This window comes from Sorex fumeus, unplaced genomic scaffold (genome assembly GCF_029834395.1).
Source record: "Sorex fumeus unplaced genomic scaffold, SorFum_2.1 ptg000098l, whole genome shotgun sequence".
NCBI classification, from domain to species: domain Eukaryota; kingdom Metazoa; phylum Chordata; class Mammalia; order Eulipotyphla; family Soricidae; genus Sorex; species Sorex fumeus.
In genome coordinates, this window is record NW_026606155.1 from 3,613,548 (window position 1) to 3,635,673 (window position 22,126).

The window sequence follows — 22,126 nt, forward strand, 5'->3', positions numbered from 1 at the left end:
AATGTCTCCATTAGTCCCAGCCCTGAGATTTTGGCAGCCTCTCCTTACTCGTCTTTCCCAATGCTGTCGTATTGAGGGCTCTTTCGGGGTCAAGGGAATGAGACTCATTGTCACTGTTTTTGGCATATTGAATACACCATAGGTAGCTTGCCAGGCTCTACTGTACACCTGTGTAAAATAAGGATAGAAAAAGCCACGTCCAAGTTTGCTGTATTATAATCATTCCGACATCCGTAGGACTCTACCTACACTAAACCCTTTGTAAATATTAACTCATTTTTCACACGTGATAGGTCCTGGAGGGATGCAACGAGGCTTTTTCTGTTCCTTGAAAAAACTTTTTTCTTTTTCTTTTTTTTTTGGAGGGGCCACACCCAGCGATGCCCAGGGCTTCCTCCTGGCTCTGCTCCGGGATCACTCCTAAGCCGTGCTCGGGGACCAGAGGCCGTCGCTGAAAGGCTCTAACCCAGGTCGGCCAGGTACAAGGCAAGCGCCCACGCAGCTTTTACTAATCTCTCCGTCCTCCAGGAGGACGCTTTGAAATAACACGCCTAGATGATCAAGGATAACGCTGGAAAACAAAGAGAACAGCACACCTGTGTGCGACTCCCAAGCACCCACCTGAAGTCATCCCCAGGCGGGGAAGCGGAGAAGAGCCTCCCGGCAGCAGGGGGCGCTGCACCAGCCTCGGCCCACCCGGGCCGCCAGGCGGCGGGAGCAGAAGCAGCGACGAGGACACGCCCCTGGGGTCACGTGCCCCCGCAGTCCCCGCCCCTCCGTTCACGCGCTCGGGGAGGAGGGCACGTGACCCGCGTCCTCGGGCTTGATTGGCCCGCGCGCGGCACGTGGGCAGGGGCGGGCGGCGGTGCGGCGGGGCGGGGGCGGGGGGCGGCGGGGTGGGAGGCGGGGGGCGGGGAGGAGCTGGAGGGGGGGTGGTTCGGCGCGGGGGGCCGTTGGCTCCAGACAAATAAACATGGAGTCCATCTTCCACGAGAAAGTGAGTGTCCGCGTCGGCGGGGGCCGCCGTGGGCAGCGCGGCGGCGGGCGTGGGCGCGCCGGGTGGGCCCCGCGTCGCCCCCTCCGCCCCAACTCCCGGGGCCGGCCGCTGCCCACCGCCCCCCGCGGCCCCGGCTGGCCGGGAGGAGCCCGGGGGGTCCGGGAGGCGGGGGTCGCTGCCCCGGCGCGGCCCGGGGGGGTCCCTGCATCCCCCACCCCCCGCCGCCGCCCCCTCCCCCTCCCCCTCGCCCCGGTGTGCCGCGATCCCCCTCGGACCCCGCCCCGCTGCACCCCGTCCTCCAACCCAGCCCGGGCACGGGAAGTTTTTCCCGGCCCTGGGCGCCCCAGTTCTATCGTGGAATCTCCACGACGCTCAGGTCTCGGGGTTGGCGCTCAGGTCCCCCTGCCAACCCGGCTCGGGGGGCGTCGGGGGAGGGGGCGGACTTGACCCTACCCCCCCCCCCCGCCCCGGGAGGTGTGAGATCGGCCGCACCCTTCGCCTCCCTTTCTCTCCCCGATGGTTGTGGGGGGCCGTCGGGGTCCCGCGGTGGTCCGAGAGGGTCCTCCTGGGCGCGGCGCCCGGCCCACCCGCGCGCTCCTTTTTGGGGGTCCCGGGTCCTCCTGCGAGCGCGCACCTGGGAGCCGCGCCCGTCCCCTCCCCTGCCGTCATCGGGCCGGTGGGTGTGTGTGTGTGTGCGAAACCCTCCCCCCACCCGCCACCACCCCCGGACCAGTCTGGTTCATCATCACACCTTGTTTCCTAATGGTTTCGTGTTTGGAAAGGGTTGCTGGTTGCGGCTGCTGTGTTTTTCATTATTTATTTATTTATTTGGTAGGAGCAAAGCGATTGGGGTTGGTGGAAGGCTTGTTTCAAAATTCGCATCGGTGAGGCTTCCTAAAGGCATCAGAGGCTGGCTCTGAGCTCTGAGTCCGAGCGGTTGGGAAGCGGGACGCTTTGCTTGGCTTTTCCGTCTAGAAAACAAAGTTTGCGCCTGTTCTGATTTTAAGACCACTTTTTAAAAAATGTTTTTAATGTAGGGGAGGAAGGACTCCGTAGCAGAGTCTTCACCCATTTATTTATTGGGAGGCGCGCGGAGTGGGGTGTGGGCCACACCCGGCCGTAGTTAGGGCTTTCTCCTGGGCGCTGTGCTCAGGGATCACTCCTGACCGGGCTGGGGGGGAGCCGGAGTCCATCCCAGGTGGGCCTCATGCAAAACAAATGGTGTTATCTCTCCTGACTAATCTTTTGATTGGCATTTATGAATCTTGCAGAGATAAGAACACTACATACATAGTTTTTTGTATTTTCAAAAGCTATAGTGCCTTAGCGTACAAGGCTTGAAACACCTTCCCCTTCTCTGAGTTTTAAGATAAGTGTTTATCTTTGGGGGTGCACATCCAGCGATGCTCAGGAGCTACACCACGTCAGTGCAGAGGGCTTTGCTCCCCAAATGCTGGGGGCGGGGGTGCAGGTGCCAGGATTGAACCACCTGGGGCTCAAGGCCTGCCTTCAATTCATGTAGCTGTAGCCCCGGCCCCGTACAGTATACCAATATTGATTGTTGTAAGACCAGATTTCACTGGAGGTGTTTGAATGCCACTAGCCTAGTGAAAAGCCTCTTACCTGGCAGAAGTCGAGGGTACGCATAAAGCTGTGTCCGGAATACAGTTACTCTACTCCTCAATTTATGGAACTTACCTGCGTTCTGCATAGGAAGGTTTTCAGAGTGCTTCAGCCAAATTTCAGGACTGTAGAAACCATCTGTAAGCAGGGTCCGATGCCGGTAGGGGGCTCAGGGTTCTGGCAATGTTTGCAGCAAAACCCCTCCTTCAAGTATGGCCCTGGAACCCTGATTAGGTCCTGGCTTTAAAGAACTAAGTTCCCAGATACTGTCTTGCCTGCAGAAGACCCTGTGGTCCCTTCTCTGGGAGTGGGATTTGCTTTCCCTTTCCAGAGTTGTTACTTTGAGTGTTCCTAATTAAGTTAGAAAGTATCCATCGCAATGCTTAAGGCAGTTCCCAGCTTAGAAGGTGTATAATGGTCTTTTTTTTTTTCTTTTTGGCTCACACCCGGCAATGCACAGGGGGTTCCTCCTGGCTCTGCACTCAGGAATTACTCCTGGTGGTGCTCAGGGGACCATATGGGATGCTGGGAATCGAACCTGGGTAGGCCGCATGCAAGGCAAACACCCTACCTGCCGTGCTATCTCTCCAGCTCCTGTATGATGGTCTTTTTTAAAAGTAAATATTTTTGGGCCTCAGTGATGGTACAGTAGGTAGGGCAGTTTTTCTTGCATGTAGTCGATCCAACTTTACCCTCCAGGACCCCAAATGGTCCCCTGAGCATGCCAGGAGCTATCCCTGAACACAGCCAGGAATAAGCCTTGGGTACTGCTGGGTGTGGCACAAACCCAAAAACAACAACCAAAAAACCAAAACCATTTGATTTGAGGGTGTGTTTGGAGCCACACCTAAGCATACTGAGGGCACTGCGCGTGCGCACGTGTGTGTGCGCGCGTGCGTGCATGTATGCCCCCAATTATTCCAAAAAAATGTTTAACTCTTCCTAGGGGCCTGTATGAGTATATAATTGTGGGTTGTGACATATGGGGTAGTGTAATTTATTTGGTTTTTGGGCCACTCCTAACAGTGCACAGGGATCACTTCTGGTGGACTCAGGAGACCATTTGGGGAGCTGGGGATCAAACCTGGGCCAGAGCATGTAAGGCAAGTCCCCTACCCGCTGTACTGTGGTCCTAGCAGCAGTGTACCTTTTCAAAAATTGTTTTGAAATTGGAGCTGATGCAATAGTATATTGGGCAGGCGCTTGCCCTGCACATGGCTGACCTGGGTTTGATCCCTGGCACCCCCATTTGCTCCCCTGGGCCCCACTAGGATTAATCCCAGAGTGCAGAGCCAGAAGCAAAGTAAGTCATAAGCATTGCTGGGTGTGGCCCAAGAACAACAGGTTTTTTTTTATTCTTTTTGGGTTACACCCGGCGATCCTCAGGGGTTACTCCTGGCTCTGCACCCAGGAATCACTCTCTGGCAGTGCTCGGGGACTATATAGGGTGCTGGGAATCGAACCCAGGTGGGCCGCGTGGAAGGCAAACAGCCTACTCGCTGTGCTATTGCTCCAGCCCCCACAGAATTGTTTCAAAATACATTTTGTTAAGACTATTATGAGTAAATATTGGCCACTGTATACACACACACACACACACACACACACAAGTTTGCATAATGATTTCTTGGGAAAGGGCTCCTAAGGGTTTGAGAGCAAGTCCGGGGTTAAAACCAGGCACTTGTTGCCTGGTGCTCTGCAGACCCAGCTGCAGTCTGGGGCCAATGAGCTACTATCGCGGGTGAGAATCCTCTCCTGAATCCTCTCCTGCTTTGGACCCGAGTTTGGTCCCCAGCACCTCATATTGTATCCTGTGCCCTATCAGGAGTGATCCCTGAGCCAAGAGCCAGGAGCTAAATTCTGAGCACTGGTTGTGGCCCCCGCAAACAAAACAGAAAAAAAGAAGTAAACTGAGCATGGCCAGGAATGGCTCGAAACTCCCCTCACTCACTGGGCAGGGAGGGGCAGGGCTGCATCATAGTAGAAAGATAAGTCTTTAAAAAACTTTAGGCTGGGGCCAGAGTGGTAGTCCAGTGGGTAGGCTGCGGCTTTGCATGTGGGTGTGGCTGGCTAGGGTTTGGGCCCCACCCAGAGTGATTCCTAAATGCAGAGCTATGAGTAAGCGCCAGCAAAGGGTACTGTGGCCCAGAAACCCTCTGGGCTATAGCAGAGGTTCCCAGACTATTACTGAAAAGAAAAATTACCCAGTAATCCCAAATAATCCCCAGTTGCTACCCTTAGGGGGACGAGATCTTCCATATTAAGCACCTCTGGGCTAGAGTTTGCCAGCCCCTAAGATAAACTCTAAAACAAAATGGCCCCCAGTGGGTTCTGTTCTGATTTCTGCTGCTTTGGTCATTTTGTTAACATCTCATGGTGTAGTATGAGTTAGAATGAGAACCAAATTTTGGGTTCTAGAGGCTGGGGAGGTATCCCAAAGGGCATTGGCTCTGTGTGCAGCTGCGTTCATTCCCCAGCAACCCACATGATCCTCCAAGCACTACTAGGACTACTTCCTAGGTGCAGAGCCAGGAGTAACCCCTGAGCATCACTGGGTGTGCACCCCTTTCCCCCCCGCAAAAAAAAACAACTTTGGGTTCTAAACAAACAAACACTGTCCTCCCGTTGTTCATTGATTTGCTCGAGCGGACCCAGTAACATCATTTTGAGACTTGTTACTGTGTTTGGCATACTGAATACATCATGGGTAGTTTACCAGACTTTGCTGCGCGGGCGAGATACTCTTTCGGTAGCTTGCAGGCTTTCCAAGAGGGGCGGAGGAATTGAACCTGGCTTGGCCGGGCTGGCTGCGCGCAAGGCAAACGCCCTATCACTGTTTTACCGCTTTGGGCCTCAGCTGGTGATGCTTAGGAATTACTCCCGGTAGCGCTCAGGGGGACTGTATGGGTGCCGGGGATCAAACCTGAGTTGGCTGCATGCAGCACACGTGCCCTACCTGCTGTACGATGGGCTCCAGCCCGAGGGTCTGAATTTCTTTTTAAATCGGTTTTGAATTGGTCAACGATTTGAAAAGTTGTTAAGTCTTGCGTTGTCTGTCTCCATCGTGTTCTGTGATTGCTGGTGTCTCGCCGTCTTTAAGATGCAGGAGGTTGAAGAATAACCAGATGCCACTGAAGTGGCTCCAGAAATGGTCCTGGCACAGACGTGATGCTTCTGCCTGGTCTGAGTCCCAACCTGACTGTGTTGCTTTCCTCTGGGCTCTGCCGCTTCCTCTTTGGTCTCCTGCGGCGCCAGGCTAACCAGGGTGTTGTGTGGCATGTGTCAGTGCTGGTGTGGGGTGGGGGGCACACTTTTTTTTGCTTTGCTTTTTGGGTCACATCCAGTGATGCACAGGGGTTACTCCTGGCTCTGCACTCAGGAATTACTCCTGGTGGTGCTCGGGGTGACCATATGGGATGCTGGGAATCGAACCTGGGTCAGGCCGCATGCAAGGCAAATGCCCTACCCGCCGTGCTATCGCTCCAGCCCCACGTTTGTATTTTTTTGGTCTCATGGTCACTGCTGAGGAAGGGGGCTTGATCGTGGGTCCCAGGCTAGACCATCTCTACCCTGTGTGTGTCGTGGCTCTGGGTATTGAATGGTCTGGTGGAGGATGGTCCCGAGGACGTCAGGCCAAGTAAAGGAATGCTTGGCTGATGTTTTCTCTTGCCTTTACTTTATGGGACCACACCCCGAGGTGCTTAGGGGCATGTGGGGGTGTGGGCGAGGCCATTCCACTCCCGTGGGCTCTACCGCGTGCCCAGTTGCCCTCGCCTTTGGCGTTTGAGGAAATACCTTGGTGACACCCGCAGCTGTGGTTTGCCCGCCCTGAACCCAGCTGGGTACCGAGGGAGCCTGAAGTCATGGGGCCTTGGATTAGCACGGGGACAGCCTCGTTTCCGGCTCCGGGAGGAAGGTGTTGGCGTGGGTGGGAAAGACGTTTTCTCAGGTGGGGATAAGCAGGCTTCTTGGCGCCAGGAAGTCTGGATTTAGATGGGGGGGTGCCGCCGCGTGAGAAAGTCAGCCGCCATGCCCCACCCCTAATCCTGGACCCCAAAGAAAATTGTGCCTTCCCCAGCCCCATATCTGGAAGCCCCAGTTCCTTCATTTTGTCCACAGGACCACACTATGTGAGTGGCCTGTGGGTTGCCCAGAGAGAACCTCAACTCTGCAACTTCAGCCTGAAGCTTCAAACCACAGTACTCTTTTTTGGGGGGTGGAGGGGCTGGGGAGTCACACCTTGCGTTGCTGAGGGGTTTCTCCCCATTCTGTACACAGGAATTCCTCCTGGCGGTGCTTGGGAGATCCTATGGGATGCGGGGATTGAACCCGGGTGTGCAAGGAGAGCGCCCTACCTGCTGTGCTATTGCTCTGGCCAAACCACAGTACTCTTAACTGGGGTCCGGGGCATGTGACTCAGTGGTAGAGCACTGGCCTTGCATGTGGGGGACCTGGTTCCATCCCTGCCTTCACCGCCCAAGGAGAGTGTGGCAGGGAGACAGCTCAGAGGACTGCGACACACACGTGGGTGCAGGGGAAGCCCTGGGTTTGGTCCTGGCACCTCTTGGGCCCCCAGCCACCTTGAAAAGTGGCTTGTGTGGACCTCTCCAAAATATTTTTTCTTTTCTTATTCCTCTTTTTTGAAAGGGGGTTGGACCACACCAGTAAGTGACCCAGGCTTACTCTTAGCCCATCACTCAGGGATCCCTCCTGACGGGGGTGGGGTGGGTGGGGTGGGTGGGGGGGTGCCTTGTGGGTTACCGGAGATGGAGTCCAGGGGTCCGGGCATGCAAGGCTAATGCCCTACCTGCTGTATCAATTCTTGAAAGTCTTCTTTTGTTCATAGGTTTGACATTTAACGAACAGACGTTTGGTTGAGTAAAGATTATCTCGATTTAAAAAAAAATCAGGAATTAAAATTACCTTTTAACAGCAATTGGACAGGGAATAGTCAAAGACAGATTATTTTAGGCACTGAAATGAGGAAGCCTAGATATTTTTATAGGATAGTTTTTGTGAAACGTGATATATGATGTTTTCTACAAATCAGGTTTTAGTTATATAACTGGCCATAACTTCATTGATGCGGGAATTATAAAATAAATACTAATAAATGAAAGTACATGTTCCCTTGCTAATCGTGCTTGTTGAAAACTCACAAGGCTCGGTTTTAAGTTAATAGTTAACGTTGCCATTAGGGAAGGCTGCCGTACAAATGAACCTATTTAACCAATCACAGTTGCATTTTTTTCTTTTGGAAACCTTAGCAAGAAGGCTCACTGTGTGCTCAGCATTGCTTGAATAATCTATTGCAAGGAGAGTATTTTAGCCCTGTGGAACTATCTTCAATTGCACAGCAGCTCGACGAAGAAGAGAGAATGAGGATGGCGGAAGGAGGGCTGACGAGTGAGGACTACCGCACATTTTTACAGGTACTGATTGCTCAGCTCGCTGACCATGGCGGCGCTCTCTCTCTCTCTCTCTCTCTTTCCCTCTCCCTCTCCCTCTCCCTCTCTTCTTCTCCCTTCCTCCCTCCCTCTCTCTCTTTCTCCCTCTCTCTCTCTCACCCTCTCTCTCTCTCTCCCCCCCCCCCCCCCATGTGGGAACTGTTTAGAAAAGGACAAACTATTCTTCCTCTAGAGATCTGACTTGTTAATTATAACTCTGCTCTTGACTTTGGAAGTAGGAATGCTTGTGCTGTTATTTTAAATATCAGCGCTAATGACAGTCTTTGTCCTTCTCTCCTGCCCTCAACCTTGTCTCCTCCGCCATCTCTTCAAACCAACCAGCAGCCGTCGGGGAATATGGATGACAGTGGGTTTTTCTCTATTCAAGTAAGTAGCTGCGTGTGTGTTCCGATTGTCACGGGCTGCCGTGGCCTCTCCCGGCCTCCCCCCTCACTGTGGCCAAGGGTCCTGCGTGAGTCCCACTAGGCTGTGTCTGGGGTACAGGACTGGGCCCTAGATTTTTAATATAAATGTGAAAATGAGCTTCATAGGGGACCAGAGAGAGAGAGTGTAGGGGCGAAAGCATTGGCCTCTCTCATCCTGCTGCCCGGCCCCCAGCATCACACGTGCCCCCCCCCCAAGCACTGCCCGAGCATTGCTCCTGAGCACCACTGGGTGCGGCCCCAAAAGGAAATAAAAACTTCAATTTGCATCTGGTTGCTGATGATCTTAATTCCAGTTAATGTCCCAGACTCACCTGTTTTGTGTGTGAGAAAGTGCAGCTCCTTGCTGCTTACCACTAATTCCATCAGCCTGCCAGGACTGGATTCTTTCATTACATGCCCTGTGGCTTTGCTACTTTTGAAAAACTTGAGCGCTCCCCTTGAATTTTGTGGGTGGATATATTTGTAGGCTCACACACTTGTGAAGTTCATCTGTGCGCCCCTGATTCCGCTTCTGGTACTTGTGATGTATTCCCAGAGATCTTTTTCCAGACAGCTCCCCTGCGGGACCTATTTCTACAAATGACTCCGTGTGGATTCCCTGTGGCCGGTCTTCCTGGACTCCTCATTGGCCAGCATTTCTGGTCGTTGCCCCCGTGTGGCGTGGACGGTGCCAGGCACTGCTGCTGTGGGGTTCGGGTCCAAGGCCCTGCTGTTTCTCCCGGGGCGAGCTGCCCTCCATGCAGATTTATGTTAGCCCCTGTGTTGCCCTCAGCCTCCTGCCTCTGACGCTGCCTGGCTCACTGCTCCATTGGCTCCTTCTTAGTTCGTGTTTTGTTTGGGCGCCATACCTGGAGGTGCTCGGGAGACCATATGCGTTCCTGGGGCTCAAACCGTGGTCTGCTGCATGTGTGGCAAGCGCCTTAGTGCTGTTTCTCTCCAGCTTATCATTTGCTGCTTTTGTTGGCTGCTTTAAAAGCTAGACAATGAATTTTCAGTAGTTCTCTTTTTGCAGTTTGAGATTTTTTTTTTTTTTTTTGCCTTTTGGGTCACAGCCGGCAATGCTCAGGGCTTACTCCTGGCTCTGCACTCAGGAATTACTCCTGGCTGGCGGTGCTTGGGGGACCATATGGAAGCCATCGGCAAAGCGGGACTAGGAGAACTTTAAAGCCATCTGGAAATTGAACCTGGGTCGGCCACAGGGCAAACACCCTCCATGCTGTGCTGTTACTCCGGTCCCCTGCAGTTAAGCTTTTATTTTTATTTTTTTGGTTTGAAACATCAGACCAGTCTTTTTTTTTTTTTTTCTTACAGATTTTTAACCCATGATAATAGAAATTCTAGTCCCTGGAAAGAGTGCTTTTTTTTTTTTTTTTTTCAGATTTATGTATTTGGGGGAGGCGGGGGTTGGGGCCACACCCGGCAATGCTCAGGGGTTATTCCTGGCTCTGCACACAAAAATTACTCCTTGCGGTGCTCAGGGGACCATATGGGCTGCCGGGGATTGAACCTGGGTGGACCGCACGCAAGACGAGTGCCTTACCCGCTGTACTATCATTCTGGCCCCAGGGTTCATTCTAATGCACATGTCAGTATAAATATGTATTATTATTATAATGTTATTACTGATATGGTGAGTTTATGTCACTTTCTTAATTTGTTGATGCATTTGGGCAGCACAGTGATGCTCAGGGTCTTGTTCTAGCAGTGCTCCAGGGAACATGAGATGCCAGGGATTGAATCCAGGCCTGCCACATGCAATAGACACTTGCGCTTTGAGTTTTCTCTCTATGCCTGAACATAAATTTTCTAAAGGAGGACGCTTAGCAGCCAAATTGGAGCCCGTAGATCTCCTTAAAACTCGTTGTAAGGTTTTAAGGATAGCACTTAACTGGGGTAGACTGTATATCTTGATTTTTAGGCAGTTTTATCTGTTGGTTGTGTGATTCTCTGGAACATTCCAGACACCTACTATAAACAGCACTTTCTTCCTGCTATGCGTGCATGTTAGTTTCGGGGCTTGTGGCAGCCCGACACACATGCACACTTTAAAGCCATCGTTTTCTGAAGAAACGTTTACCAGAAGTATAACTTTACACAGCTTCTGCTGGCTGTACTTGAGTTTAAATGAAAAGTTGTGGTTTTTGTTTTTGTTGTTTTTAAACAGGTTATAAGCAATGCCTTGAAAGTTTGGGGTTTAGAACTAATCCTGTTCAACAGTCCAGAGTACCAGAGGCTCAGGATTGATCCCATGTAAGATTTTCTTTTTCTCCCCTTCTTTCGTTTCTTTTTCTGAGATTGACTCTTCTCATTGGAATGTATTACTGGAGAAAGCTGTATTTTGGAGGCTTTGTTTTCCCATTCCCTGTGACATCCCCTCGGGTTCTCCTAGTCCCGCTTTGCCGGTGCTGTGAGTGCTGGCCCTCTGGCCTCCGGGCTACTCCGCGTCTGGCTCATGGAGCTGCTGCTCGGGTGGTGTCTCGGCATTATTCCTGCACGGCATCACCCGTCTGCAGGTGATTTCCTGCTATCTTGTAATTTTCTAAAAATTCAGTAGGAGCGAAACATGCGGTAGGGGTCTAGAGATATCTCCGTGGACTTGAGCACACGTTTGCCATGTGGGAGGCCGAGGTTCAGTTTCCATTACCCGCATGTGGCTCCCTGAGCACAGATCCAGGAGTAGCGCCTGAGCAGCTGAGTGTGGGCCAAAGACCAGAATGAATAAACTTTCCAGTTGCGCTGCAGAGGGGACTCAGAAGGGGGGCTTTTAAACAGGTTATAAGCAATGCCTTGAAAGTTTGGGGTTTAGAACCCCAAAGGGTTTAGGCCTTGTGTGAGTGAGACCCTGGGCTCCTTCTTGGCACTGGCCCCCCAAGCTCCCCCGGCCCAATACTTTTTTTTTTCTTTTTGGGTCATACCCGGCGATGCACACGGGTTACTCCTGGCTCTGCACTCAGGAATTACTCCTGGCAGTGCTCAGGGTTCCATATGGGATGCCGGGAATCGAACCTGGGTTGGCCGCGTGCAAGGCAAATGCCCTACCTGCTGTACTATCACTCCAGCCCCTAAATTTTTTTTTTAAATGTAGGAGTACTGCTACATTATTCAGCCCTTGATTAAACTGATTGAATTGGGCATGAACTACACGTTACTTTTTTGTTGTTGTTGTTGTTTTTTAAATTTTTAATTGAATATCTGGCTGGAGTGGCAAAGCTTGGCAAGCTCCCCGTGACGTATTCGCTATGCCAAACACAGTAACAATTGTCACAATGGAGACGATACCGGGTCCGCTCGAGCAAATCGATGAACAACGGGAGGACAGTGACAGTGATCTGTGAGATTGACCATTACAAGGCTGTTATAATTGGGTTTCAGTCATATAATGATCTAGCACCCATCCCTCCACCAATGTCCCGTTTCCCTACCACCATCCCCCAATACCCCACCCCAGCCTCCCTCTATGCGAGACACTTTCCTTCTTGCTGTCTCTTATTTTCCTTTCCCTCAAATAAATTAATAAACTCAACTAAAAATCAGTCCCCAGGTATCTTCAGTTTTGCATGATGCTTCCCAGCAGATTACTGATAGTATTACTGTTTCAACTTAATATTGTTTGTTTTTCTCTTTTTCTAGAAATGAGAAGTCATTTATATGCAATTATAAAGAACACTGGTTTACAGTTAGAAAGTTAGGAAAACAGGTAATGCTTCTCCTTTCTCCTCCCTCCACACCCTTCCCTCTCATTTTTGCATTCCCCCGGTTTTTGAAACTAAAATATAAGAAATTGTGGCCCTCACGATGAGGTAACCACCTGTCACATGGGGTGGGGAGGGTTTCGGTCTCGACAGGACTTGGTCGGCACTGCCTGCACAGGGCTGGCTCACCAGTGTGTGGGCACCGGGCGGTGAGGGGAACCGCAGGGGCTGCCGCCCGCCTGTGTGGCAGCCCGGAACTCCAGCCCTTTGAGCTCTCTCCAGTGCACCGAGCAAGTCTTTAAAGACTGCAAAATATCAGGAAGTGGACAGAAAGTGTTGCCTTTTGTTTTCTGGGCTATTCTGACTGCTTGGGGCGGGGGTGGGGGCACCCTGCCTGATACCAGGAACTGAGCCCGGTCAGCCACGTGCAGGGGCAGAGTCTTAACCCCCATCCTGTCTCTCTGGCCTGTAAAATGTGATTTTTACTTATTTATTTGGTTTGGGGGCCACACCCAGCGGTCCTTCTGGTTTCTCCTGGTTCTGGTGAAGGTTCACTCCTGGCAGTGTTTGGGGGACCATCTGGGGTGTTGTGGATACAAACAGGCATTGGCACGCTCATGGCAAGCACTTTAACCCCTGTATTCTCTTGCACTCTCTGGCCCCTAAAATGTTATTTTTGAAAAATAATTAATGGAAAGGGCTGGAGCGATAGCACAGCGGGTAGGGCGTTTGCCTTGCACGCGGCCCAACCCAGGTTCGATTCCTAGCCTCCCATATGGTCCCCTGAGCACTACCAGGAGTACCCCCTTTGCATCGCTGGCTGCGACCCAAAAAGCAATAAATAATTAAATAAATAAATAAGTAAAATCTTCCGCAAAGCCCAGTTCCCATCTACCACCATACAATTGGCTCCTTTAAAAAAAAAAATTTAATGGAAGTCTTTGTATACACTATTTCACCTTTTTATTTTCCCCGGAAGGGGGATGGGGAGAGAGTCACACCCAGTGATGCTCAGGAGTTATTTCTGACTCTACACTCAGGAATTACTCCTGACGGTGCTCAGGGAACCATATAGAGTGCTGGGGATTGAACCCGGGTCAGCCGCGTGCAGGACAAATGCCCTACCCGCTGGACTATGCCTTCTACTCTTGAAGTGACTGCTTCGAGGCATTTCTCTCGGTGTTGACCACGTGAGAGTCCTTGAAAGCAGGCCAGTATATTTTGAGGAGGGCAAAGTCGCCAGGGAATCCTGCCCCTCGCCTGCTGCAGCCTCGCTGCAGCCTTGGGAAGGCCTGGAAGGTGCCACTCCCGTGGGGGTTGCTGGGAGGGCCTGAGACTCCGTGCTGGGGAGTCTGTTCCCTCTTTGCTGTGGTGGCCCCATGGGTGTATATATGGGAAATACTTGCCCTGTGCTCAGGGCTCACTCCTGGCGGGGCTCGGGGGGGCCATACGGAATGCTGGGGATCGGCCCCTACTTTGAAAAGTTTTAACGTCGACCCGAATGATAGTAAAGTGGGTAGAGTACTTTGCCTCAATCCCTGGCACTCCATATGGTCCCCTGAGCACTGACTGGAGTCTTCTCTGAGCACTGGGCCAGGAGTCACCGCTAAACACCGTCATATGTGGCCCCCAACCCCCCCCCAAAAAAATCAAAATATTTTTTCTCAGTAAGAACACTTGGCAGTACTGTCAGTTTCTGTTTGGTGGGGAATTGAAAGGTTTGTTTTGAAATTCATGTTTATTTGGGGGTGCCTGGGGTTGAATTCATGGAAAATGTGCAAAACAATGTTTTACTACTGAGCTATATCCCCAATCCCAGTGTTTTTGGTGCCATACTTGGCGGTGCTCAGGGGATACTCCTGGGAGTGCTGGAGGGACCATAAGGGATGCCAGGGATGGAGCTTGCATCGACCATGTACAAGGCAAACGCCCTCCCCGCTGGACTAGCGCTCCAGACTCCCTAAATTTTTATCTTTAAAAAAATGATGCAAATAAATCTGGAATATTTTTTGTTTTTCAATTTGGGGTGGGCAGTGATAGAAACTATATTCTAAAATTCAAACATATACTCTAAATTGGGTTGTATCCCTTGCCTCTTATGAAAAATTGCATTATTAAATTTTTTCCTATTTCTTTTTAAGACTTCTAATCACTGTAAAATTACAAAGTTATTCCCAGTTGGGTTTCAGGCATACAGTGTTTCAACACCAACCCTTTCACAGTGTCCACTCCCTCCACCAATCCCACCCACCCCCCCCCCAAAAACGTTATTAAATTTTTGAATTCCTGGCAAGGGATGTGGTTTATCGGTAGAGGACATGTTTTGAATTTGTGAAGATTTACATTTGACCATAGGTGCCACAGGAGAATAGAAACTCAAAGAGCTGCAGCACATGCTTTGTATTCTGGAACCTGAAATCCGAAGGTTCCCCCGCCCTAAGCACTGAGCTGGGTGTAGCCCCCAAGCACCCGACTGTTCCCCAGAATGCACAAACAGATCAAAGTGACAGCTGTCCTATTAGCTGGGTTATGTCCGTGTTCAGCATGTGAAACTTGCTTGGTACTTAGAATGTGCACTAACAAAGATCCTTTCTTCCCAGTGGTTCAACTTGAATTCTCTCTTGACGGGTCCAGAACTAATATCAGATACATACCTTGCACTTTTCTTGGCTCAGTTACAACAGGAAGGTAAATACTGATATTTTCATAATGTTCTGTTTTGAAGTGGTCACAATGAGCTCATTAGAGACAAGTATGACAATACTGTTTTTGTGGAAGTATTTCTCCTCTTTTATGTATTGTTCTGACATCAGACAAATGGGTTCTTTTTCTTTTTTTTTTTTTTTTTGGTTTATTTTCATTTTGGGACCACACCTGGTGGTGCACAGAGGACCTGATGTTGTGTGGGATCACACCTGTGTAGGCTGCATGCAAAACCCCAGTGCCTTACTCGCTGTGCTATCTCTCCAGCCCACAAATAAGCTCTTTGTTTCCCTCTCTCCTTTTTATTTTTCATCGTCGGTGGTGCCAGGCATCAAATCCATATCTTGTGCGTACAAGGTTTATGCTTTGCTGCAAAGCCGCATCCCTGACCCTAGTGAATCTTCATTGATTCAGGAGGAGAAGCAGCTTCTCTGGCAATCCCAACTCTCCTCCACTTCCATTCGCCCTTTGGATGCATCACCTGTGGATGGTCTCATCTTAGTCACTGTCACAGCCAGCATCACCCAGGCCAGTGTCTCCAGGGACCTGCACATGTGCCCATACCCGTGCTCAGTTCTCACTCTGCCTTGATCTACCTTCCTCTGAGTGCATAGTGGGTCTCTACCCACCTTAGGAGATCCAAGAAAGCTTTTTTGAAAATTTCAAATTCAGAGAAAAGTTGGGACTCTTGCGTCTCCATAACCTGGCTTCGGCACTTGTCCCCAAGCCAGTTCTTGCTTTAATGCCCCACCCATGTCCTTCCTCTTTTTATTTTGGGAAAATCCCAGAACAATTTTTTTTTCTGTTTGTTTCTATTGGGGGGTGGGGAGGGAGTCGGGCCACACCCAGTGATGCTCGGGGTCTATTTCTGGCTCTGCTCTCAAGTGACCCCTGGCAGTGCCGGGGCTCATAATACGTGCCACCCGGGATCCAAATGCAGGGCAGGAACCTTGGCCCCTGTACCGACTCGCCGGCCCCCATTTTGTATGTGTTTTCAACAGTTGTTTGAGAAAACGCTTCTTGGTTGCATTAGATTGAAGCCTCTTTGGGAGGGATGTCGGGATTGAAGGGAGGCCTGGCGTGGGAAGCCTGTGGCCACGCTAGGCTCCGCCCCTGGCCCTTGGCATGTCTCCTGAGGCTAAGCACAGATTTGCTTTCTCTCTCTCTCTCTCTCTCTCTCTCTCTCTTTCTCTCTCTTTCTCTCTCTCTCTCTCTCTCTCTCCCTCTCCCTCTCCTTTCTTTTTTTACCTCTCCCTCTTTCTCCTCTCTCCTCCCTCTCTTTCCTCTCTCCCCTCACTCTCCTCTCTTCTCTCCCTCTCCTCTCCCCTCTCTCCCCCTCTCCTCTTCTTTCTCTTCTCTCCCTCCTCTCTCCTCCCTCTCTCCCTCTTTCCTCTCCACTCACTGTCTCCTCTCTCCCTCTCTCCCTCTCTCTCTTCTTCTCTCCCCTTTCTCTCTCTCTCTCTCTCTCTCCCCCCCCATTGGTTTGTTTGTTTGTTTGTTTGTTTGTTTATTTATTTTTGCTTTTTGGGTAACACCCGGCAATGCACAGGGGTTCCTCCTGGCTCTGCACTCAGGAATCACCCCTGGCGGTGCTCAGGGGACCATATGGGATGCTGGGAATCGAACCCGGGTTGCACTGCATGTAAGGCAAACATACTACCTGCTGTGTGGATAATTTTGTGTCCCACAGTCTGTGCGCTGCTGGTTGCATCTTCTTTTCCTCTGGGCCTGGAGACCCAGCAGTCTAGTTCTTTGGTCCAGAGACTTGGGAGAGTCCCGGAGGACTCTCCTGGATTGCGGGAGGTTGTGGTGGAAGTCTGTTCCAGATGGTTCGGCAATGTCGAGTTGTCTGTCTTTCTGCGGTTCGAACGGCCATTGGTAATCACTACCCAGCTTCATTGTTTCAGTCAAGTACGCAGTGAACAGACGCCGGATTTCCATACTCCCTTTACCTGCACTCTGAGCTTCTTGCTTCTCAGCCTCCCTAGGGCAGCTCTGGGTTGCTCTGCAGTGGCGTTTCCTGCAGTGGGCTCTGCCGACCAGGGGGTGCTGGGGCAATCCCGAGCAAGGGGCACTTCCTGTTCATTCCTTTGAGAAGCTGGGGAGTGGGGGGTGGCGCTGAGTGGTGCTGTGGTGCTTTTTCTGAAAGTGGGGCTGTGGCCCAGGTAAGCTCGTGAGCCAGCTTGGTTTGTCAGCTCACCTCTAAAGCTGAGCCTGTCGCCCCCGCTACGCCCAGGTGGCTCCGTCTTGGACCAGAGGGACCTTTCGCGTTGGCCTCAGCTCTCAAAGCCCCCCTTGTAGGCATGAGCAGGTTTTCTGTCTTTAGGGAGTTGTTCAGGCTCACCTTGCCCTGCCTGTGTCACGGCACGAGTTCTGGGGACTGGGCAGCGGCTCCCGGAGCCCTTGCTTGACCTCAGCACATGGGAGGGTTGCTTCCGCCCCAGCACCGCGTGGGGCCCAGACCCGAGTCCGGGGTCATCTCCAAGAGCCACTGGCATGGATCTAAAACACAGAAACCCACGAAACAGCCATTGCTCCCCGCAATCCTGCCACTGTCCAACTCTGCCCAACCCTGCCCGTTGGAGCTGGGCACCGTGGTAGGACAGTGGCCATAGGGACAGGCCCTCTGCCCCGTGGCCGACCTGACCTGAGGCTGGACAGCTGCAGGTCAGCGGGCACAGGCGGGCACCACCACTTACTGCCGTCTCGGTGATTCACCGGCAGGACTGTCTTTGCTTCGCCCATAGTGGAGAACTTAAGCGTGTCCTGGTCTTTTGTGTCCGCTTCCTGTCGCCTCTCTTTTTGCGAACCGGGCCTCTCTGCCCTCCTTGCCCGCCTCTCCTGGATGCTGCTGTCAGATCCCCTGGTGAATTCCGCTCTTTCCAAACACTTTTTTTGTTTGCTTTTTGTTTGGGGGCCACACCCACTGGTGCTCAGAGTCTACTCCTGGCTCTGCATGGATCTCTCCGGGCAGGGCTCGGGGACCATATGGGGTGCTGGGGATTGAACCCAGGTCAGCCACATGCAAGACAAATGTTCTCCCCACTGTACTATCACTCAGGTCCCAAAAGTGTTTTGTTTTTTTTCAAGCAAATTTTGTTTTCGGTTTGGGGGCCACACCTGGCAGTGCTCAGGACTTCCTCCTGGCTCTGCACTCAAGGATCACTCCTGGCAAGCTCGGGGGACCATCAGGGATGACAGGGATTGGGCCCAAGTCACTGCAAGGCAGGCACCCTCCCTACTGTCCTGTTACCCCGGCCCCCTTGCTCCTGTTATCAGTTGGGTGTGGGGGGGTTCCTGCATGTGTTTTCACAGGTGGTTCATTTGCCCTGAAGTGTCCTCACACAGCCCCTGAGGGAGGGCGGGTGTCGCCTGCAGCTGGCCCTCAGAGCCTGCAGCCCAGAGAGCAGCCTGCTGGCCCGGGAGCGTGTCCGCAGGCCCTCGACAGACACGATCTCGTTGATTTCGCACAGTCTCCTGTGAGGTGGTTGGTCTCCTTTGGCAGGTGGAGCAGGTGAGGCTCAGAGCCCCTCCCCGTGATGGGTCCTGAGCCGGCCAGCCAGTGTGGGTCAGGACAGTCTGAACCCAGGGCCCGGCGTGCCGCACTCGGTCAGCACTGCCGAGCCGTGCCAAGTCTCTCGCTGCCTGCTAAAGTTCCTTTTCGCCTTTTTTCCTTTCAGGCTATTCTATATTTGTGGTGAAGGGGGATCTGCCAGACTGTGAAGCCGACCAGCTCCTGCAGATGATCAGGGTCCAGCAGATGCAGCGACCAAAGCTGATTGGGGAAGAATTAGCACAGCTGAAGGAACAGAGGTAAAGTGGTGCCCGCAGGGAGGACGGGGAGGATGGGGAGGACAGGGAGGATGGGGAGGACAGAGAGACTTGGGACGATGGGGAGAGTAGAGAGGACGGGAGAATAAGGAGAAAAGGGAGGATGCGGAGGAGGGGGAGGAGGGGGAGAATGGGGATGACGAGAGACTTAGGGAGGAGGGGGGATGATGGGGAGTGGGAGGACGGGAGTGCTGTGACAGCACGGGGTGCGCTTACCTTCCAGGGGTGAATTTCTTTGGGTCCTTATATATTACAGGGCCGGAGAGAGAGCGCAGCGATAGGGCATTTGCCTTGTGTGTAGCCGGCCCGGCCTAGCTGGGTTCAATTTCCCCGCCCCTCTGGGAGAGCCCGGCAAGCTACTGAGAGTACCTCAGGCTTGCATGGCAAAGCCTGGCAAGCTCCCTGTGATGTATTCAATAGGCCAAACACAGTAACAACAAGTCTCACGAAGGAGATGTTACTGGGCCCGCTTGAGCAAATTGATGAACAACGGGAGGACAGTGCTCCAGTGCTTTATTTCTTCAAACTTGAATCTGGTCCTTGATTTACTTCACATTAGCTTTGATTCACAACAGTATATTATTAGGCTCCTAAAAAATGTTTAATTTTTGACTTAGATGAAATCCATGATTCATAAATCGCTTTGTGTTATATCTTTTTTTTTTTCCTAAGTTTCTTCTTCTTCTTCTTCTTTTTTTTTTTTTTCCTTTTAATAACTCTGGAGCACTTTGGGAATCTGCGCGTCGTCCTGGTGCGGCAGCCGTGCTGATCTCTGTGTCGTCCTGGCGCTAGTGTCCTGCTGCCGGAGCAGCACCGCCTGATATCTTCCTGGGGGCAGCAGTGTTTGGGCTCAGGGCTTGCTCCCCTTGCTGCTCAGGGATCACTCCTGCCAGTGCCTGGGGGGACCACTGCTGGGGATCGAACCTGAAAATGGTGCTTTTGTTCTTTAGAATCCAGAAGACAGAACTGGAGCGAGTCTCAGAATCCAATGATGGGTCAACGGTGGTGGATGAAGAGGAGGAAGACCTGCAGAAGGCGCTCGCGCTGAGCCGCCAGGAGATCGACCTGGAAGACGAGGAGGCGGATCTCCGCAGGGCCATTCAGCTCAGCATGCAAGGTGGGCCGCGGGGGGGATTGGGTGTCGTGGGGCTGTCGGCTCAGCCCACTCCTCCTTCCCCTCCAAGTTCATTCTTTGACAAGTCCTATAGAAACAATGGCTGTTTGTTTGTACAGTCAAGATACTTTTTATTTTCCTTCAGTGGCAGGGATCAGAACCAGACTTCGTGCATGCCAGGCATGCAGGTTACCACTGGACCACATCTCCACCCCATAAGCAACCTCCTTTTTTTTTTTTTTTTTTTTTTTGGCTTTTTGGGTCACACCCGGCGATGAACAGGAGTTACTCCAGGCTCATGCACTCAGGAATTACTCCTGGCCGTGCTCGGGGGACCATATGGGATGCTGGGAAATTGAACCCGGGTTGGCCGTGTGCAAGTGTGCAAGGCAAACGCCCTACCCACTGTGCTATTGCTCCAACCCCTGAGCAACCTTTTGTTTGTTTGCTTAAGCTGTCAATGTAAACATCTTTAAAACATTTCATATTAGTACTAAGTACATTTTTATTTCTAGTAACTGCGTTTGGTTATAGCTGTATACTAACACAACAGCCAGCTGAGTTTCACTGTTGTGGGGGTTGGTTAAACCTTGTCCAGAGCACTACAGTGTTGGCTGTAACCTCTTGATAAAACTCGTGTGTGTGTGTGTGTGTGTGTGTGTGTGTGTGTGTGTGTGCTGTTGATTTTTTTTTTGTATTGTTTGTTTTATTGTGGGGACACACCTGGCAGTGCTCAGGGCTTACTCCTGCTCTGTGCTCAGGGATCACTCCCCATAGTGCTCATGCCATGCTAGGGATGGAACCCAGAACTGCTGAATGCCATGTGCTTGGAAACTGGTCCTGGTGGTACAAGGCAGATGACACTGTGTGGCGTCAAACCTGGCCTCCCATACGCTGGTACACGTGCTCAGCCTTTGCGCTGTCTTTCAGGACCGGTAAAAGTCTGGTTTTTTTTTTTTTTTTGAGCCACAGTAGCTGTATTCAGGGTTTACTCCTGGCTCAGTGCTCTGGGTCACTCTGGGAATCGGGGGAACAGAGGGTGTGTTGGGATCCTGTGCAAAGCAAGTGTCCTACCCACTGTACTATTTGGTCCCGCCCTTGGCCCAGTAAAACTCTCTGGTGCGTGAAAGGCCTCTGCAGAGATTCCATATCACTTTACAGAACTCTGGCACTTACTAACGCCCTCGTTTTGGGGGGCAGGTGTGGGGAGATTGGGGCCACCCACACATTGAGGGGCTTGCGCTCGTCATGGCCCTGTGTCCAGGAGGGACCTCCAGAGGTGTTCTGGGGATGGAGTGTGGTGTCAGCTTTCCAACTAGGATGGCGCAACCCTGCACCACACGGGTCTGGGTTTGCTTTTTAAACTCAGCATCAGAGACCTGAAGATGCTGCCAGGGAATCCGGGCAGAGAAAATACTTCTTAGGAAGGAGACGTGGGGCCATCAGGGTCGGCGCTGACACTGGTGGTGGGATTGGAGTTAAACCCTGAATGCATGAAGCTCTATTATCAATGGCTATGAAAATCATGACACCCTAATAAGAAATACATAAATAAAATGTGAGGGTGTAGGTGTGTCCCTGGCACTACCCAAAAGCCCCATTTTTTAAAAAATATTAAAATGTGGGGCTGGAGCGAGGGTGCTTGTCTTGAATGTGGCAGACTCGGGTTCGAGCCCTGGCACTCCATGTGGTCCCCTGAGCCCTTCTAGGAATGATCCCTGAGTGCAGGGCCAGGAGTGTTCCCCCAGTCCCAGAACAGCCAAGCAAACAAACCTCAAATAAACAGGAAGACAAGAATCAAAGTGGGGCTGGAGCAATAGCACAGCAGGGAGGGCGTTTGCTTGTATGCAGCCGACCCGGGTTCGATTCCCAGCATAGCCTGTGATTTCCTGAGCACCGCCAGAAGTAATTTCTGAGTGCAGAGCCAGGAGTAATCCCTGTGCATCACCAGGTGTGACCCAAAAAAGTAAAAAAAAAATAAATGAATGAATAAAATGTAAGGGTGGGATTTTTTCTGTTTTATTTTTTTTTAGGACTTTTTCTTTTTTTTTTTTTTATTAGACACCATGAGGTACAGTTGTAGACTTACAAATTTTGTGCTTGGGCTTCAATTATACAATGATCAAATACCCATCCCTCCACCAGTGCCCATTTCCCACCACCACGGATCCCAGTAGGAACTTTTGTTTTTTTATTGTTAATTTGCTACCTTCTTCCTAATGAGATTACTTATCAGTTTAATATATAAATAAATGTGGAGGTTCCATTCATAG

The 22,126-nt window shown here is 51.6% G+C and overlaps 1 protein-coding gene across 3 annotated transcripts in view; it reads left to right on the plus strand.

Moving 5' to 3' along the window:
- The first annotated feature begins 888 nt into the window (after window positions 1-888).
- Window positions 889-22,126, plus strand: part of ATXN3 (ataxin 3) — a 36,444-nt gene continuing 15,206 nt past the window's right edge. For 2 of the 3 annotated variants that reach the window (XM_056133656.1, XM_056133653.1), the window contains exons 1-8: window positions 889-997; window positions 7,888-8,052; window positions 8,410-8,454; window positions 10,678-10,763; window positions 12,144-12,210; window positions 14,806-14,893; window positions 18,589-18,721; window positions 19,690-19,856. In XM_056133656.1, the coding sequence (XP_055989631.1) occupies window positions 974-997; window positions 7,888-8,052; window positions 8,410-8,454; window positions 10,678-10,763; window positions 12,144-12,210; window positions 14,806-14,893; window positions 18,589-18,721; window positions 19,690-19,856 (775 nt within the window). In that variant the 5' untranslated portion in view covers window positions 889-973. The remainder of the gene's footprint in view (window positions 998-7,887; window positions 8,053-8,409; window positions 8,455-10,677; window positions 10,764-12,143; window positions 12,211-14,805; window positions 14,894-18,588; window positions 18,722-19,689; window positions 19,857-22,126) is intronic. The other variant, XM_056133655.1, reaches the window with a different exon arrangement.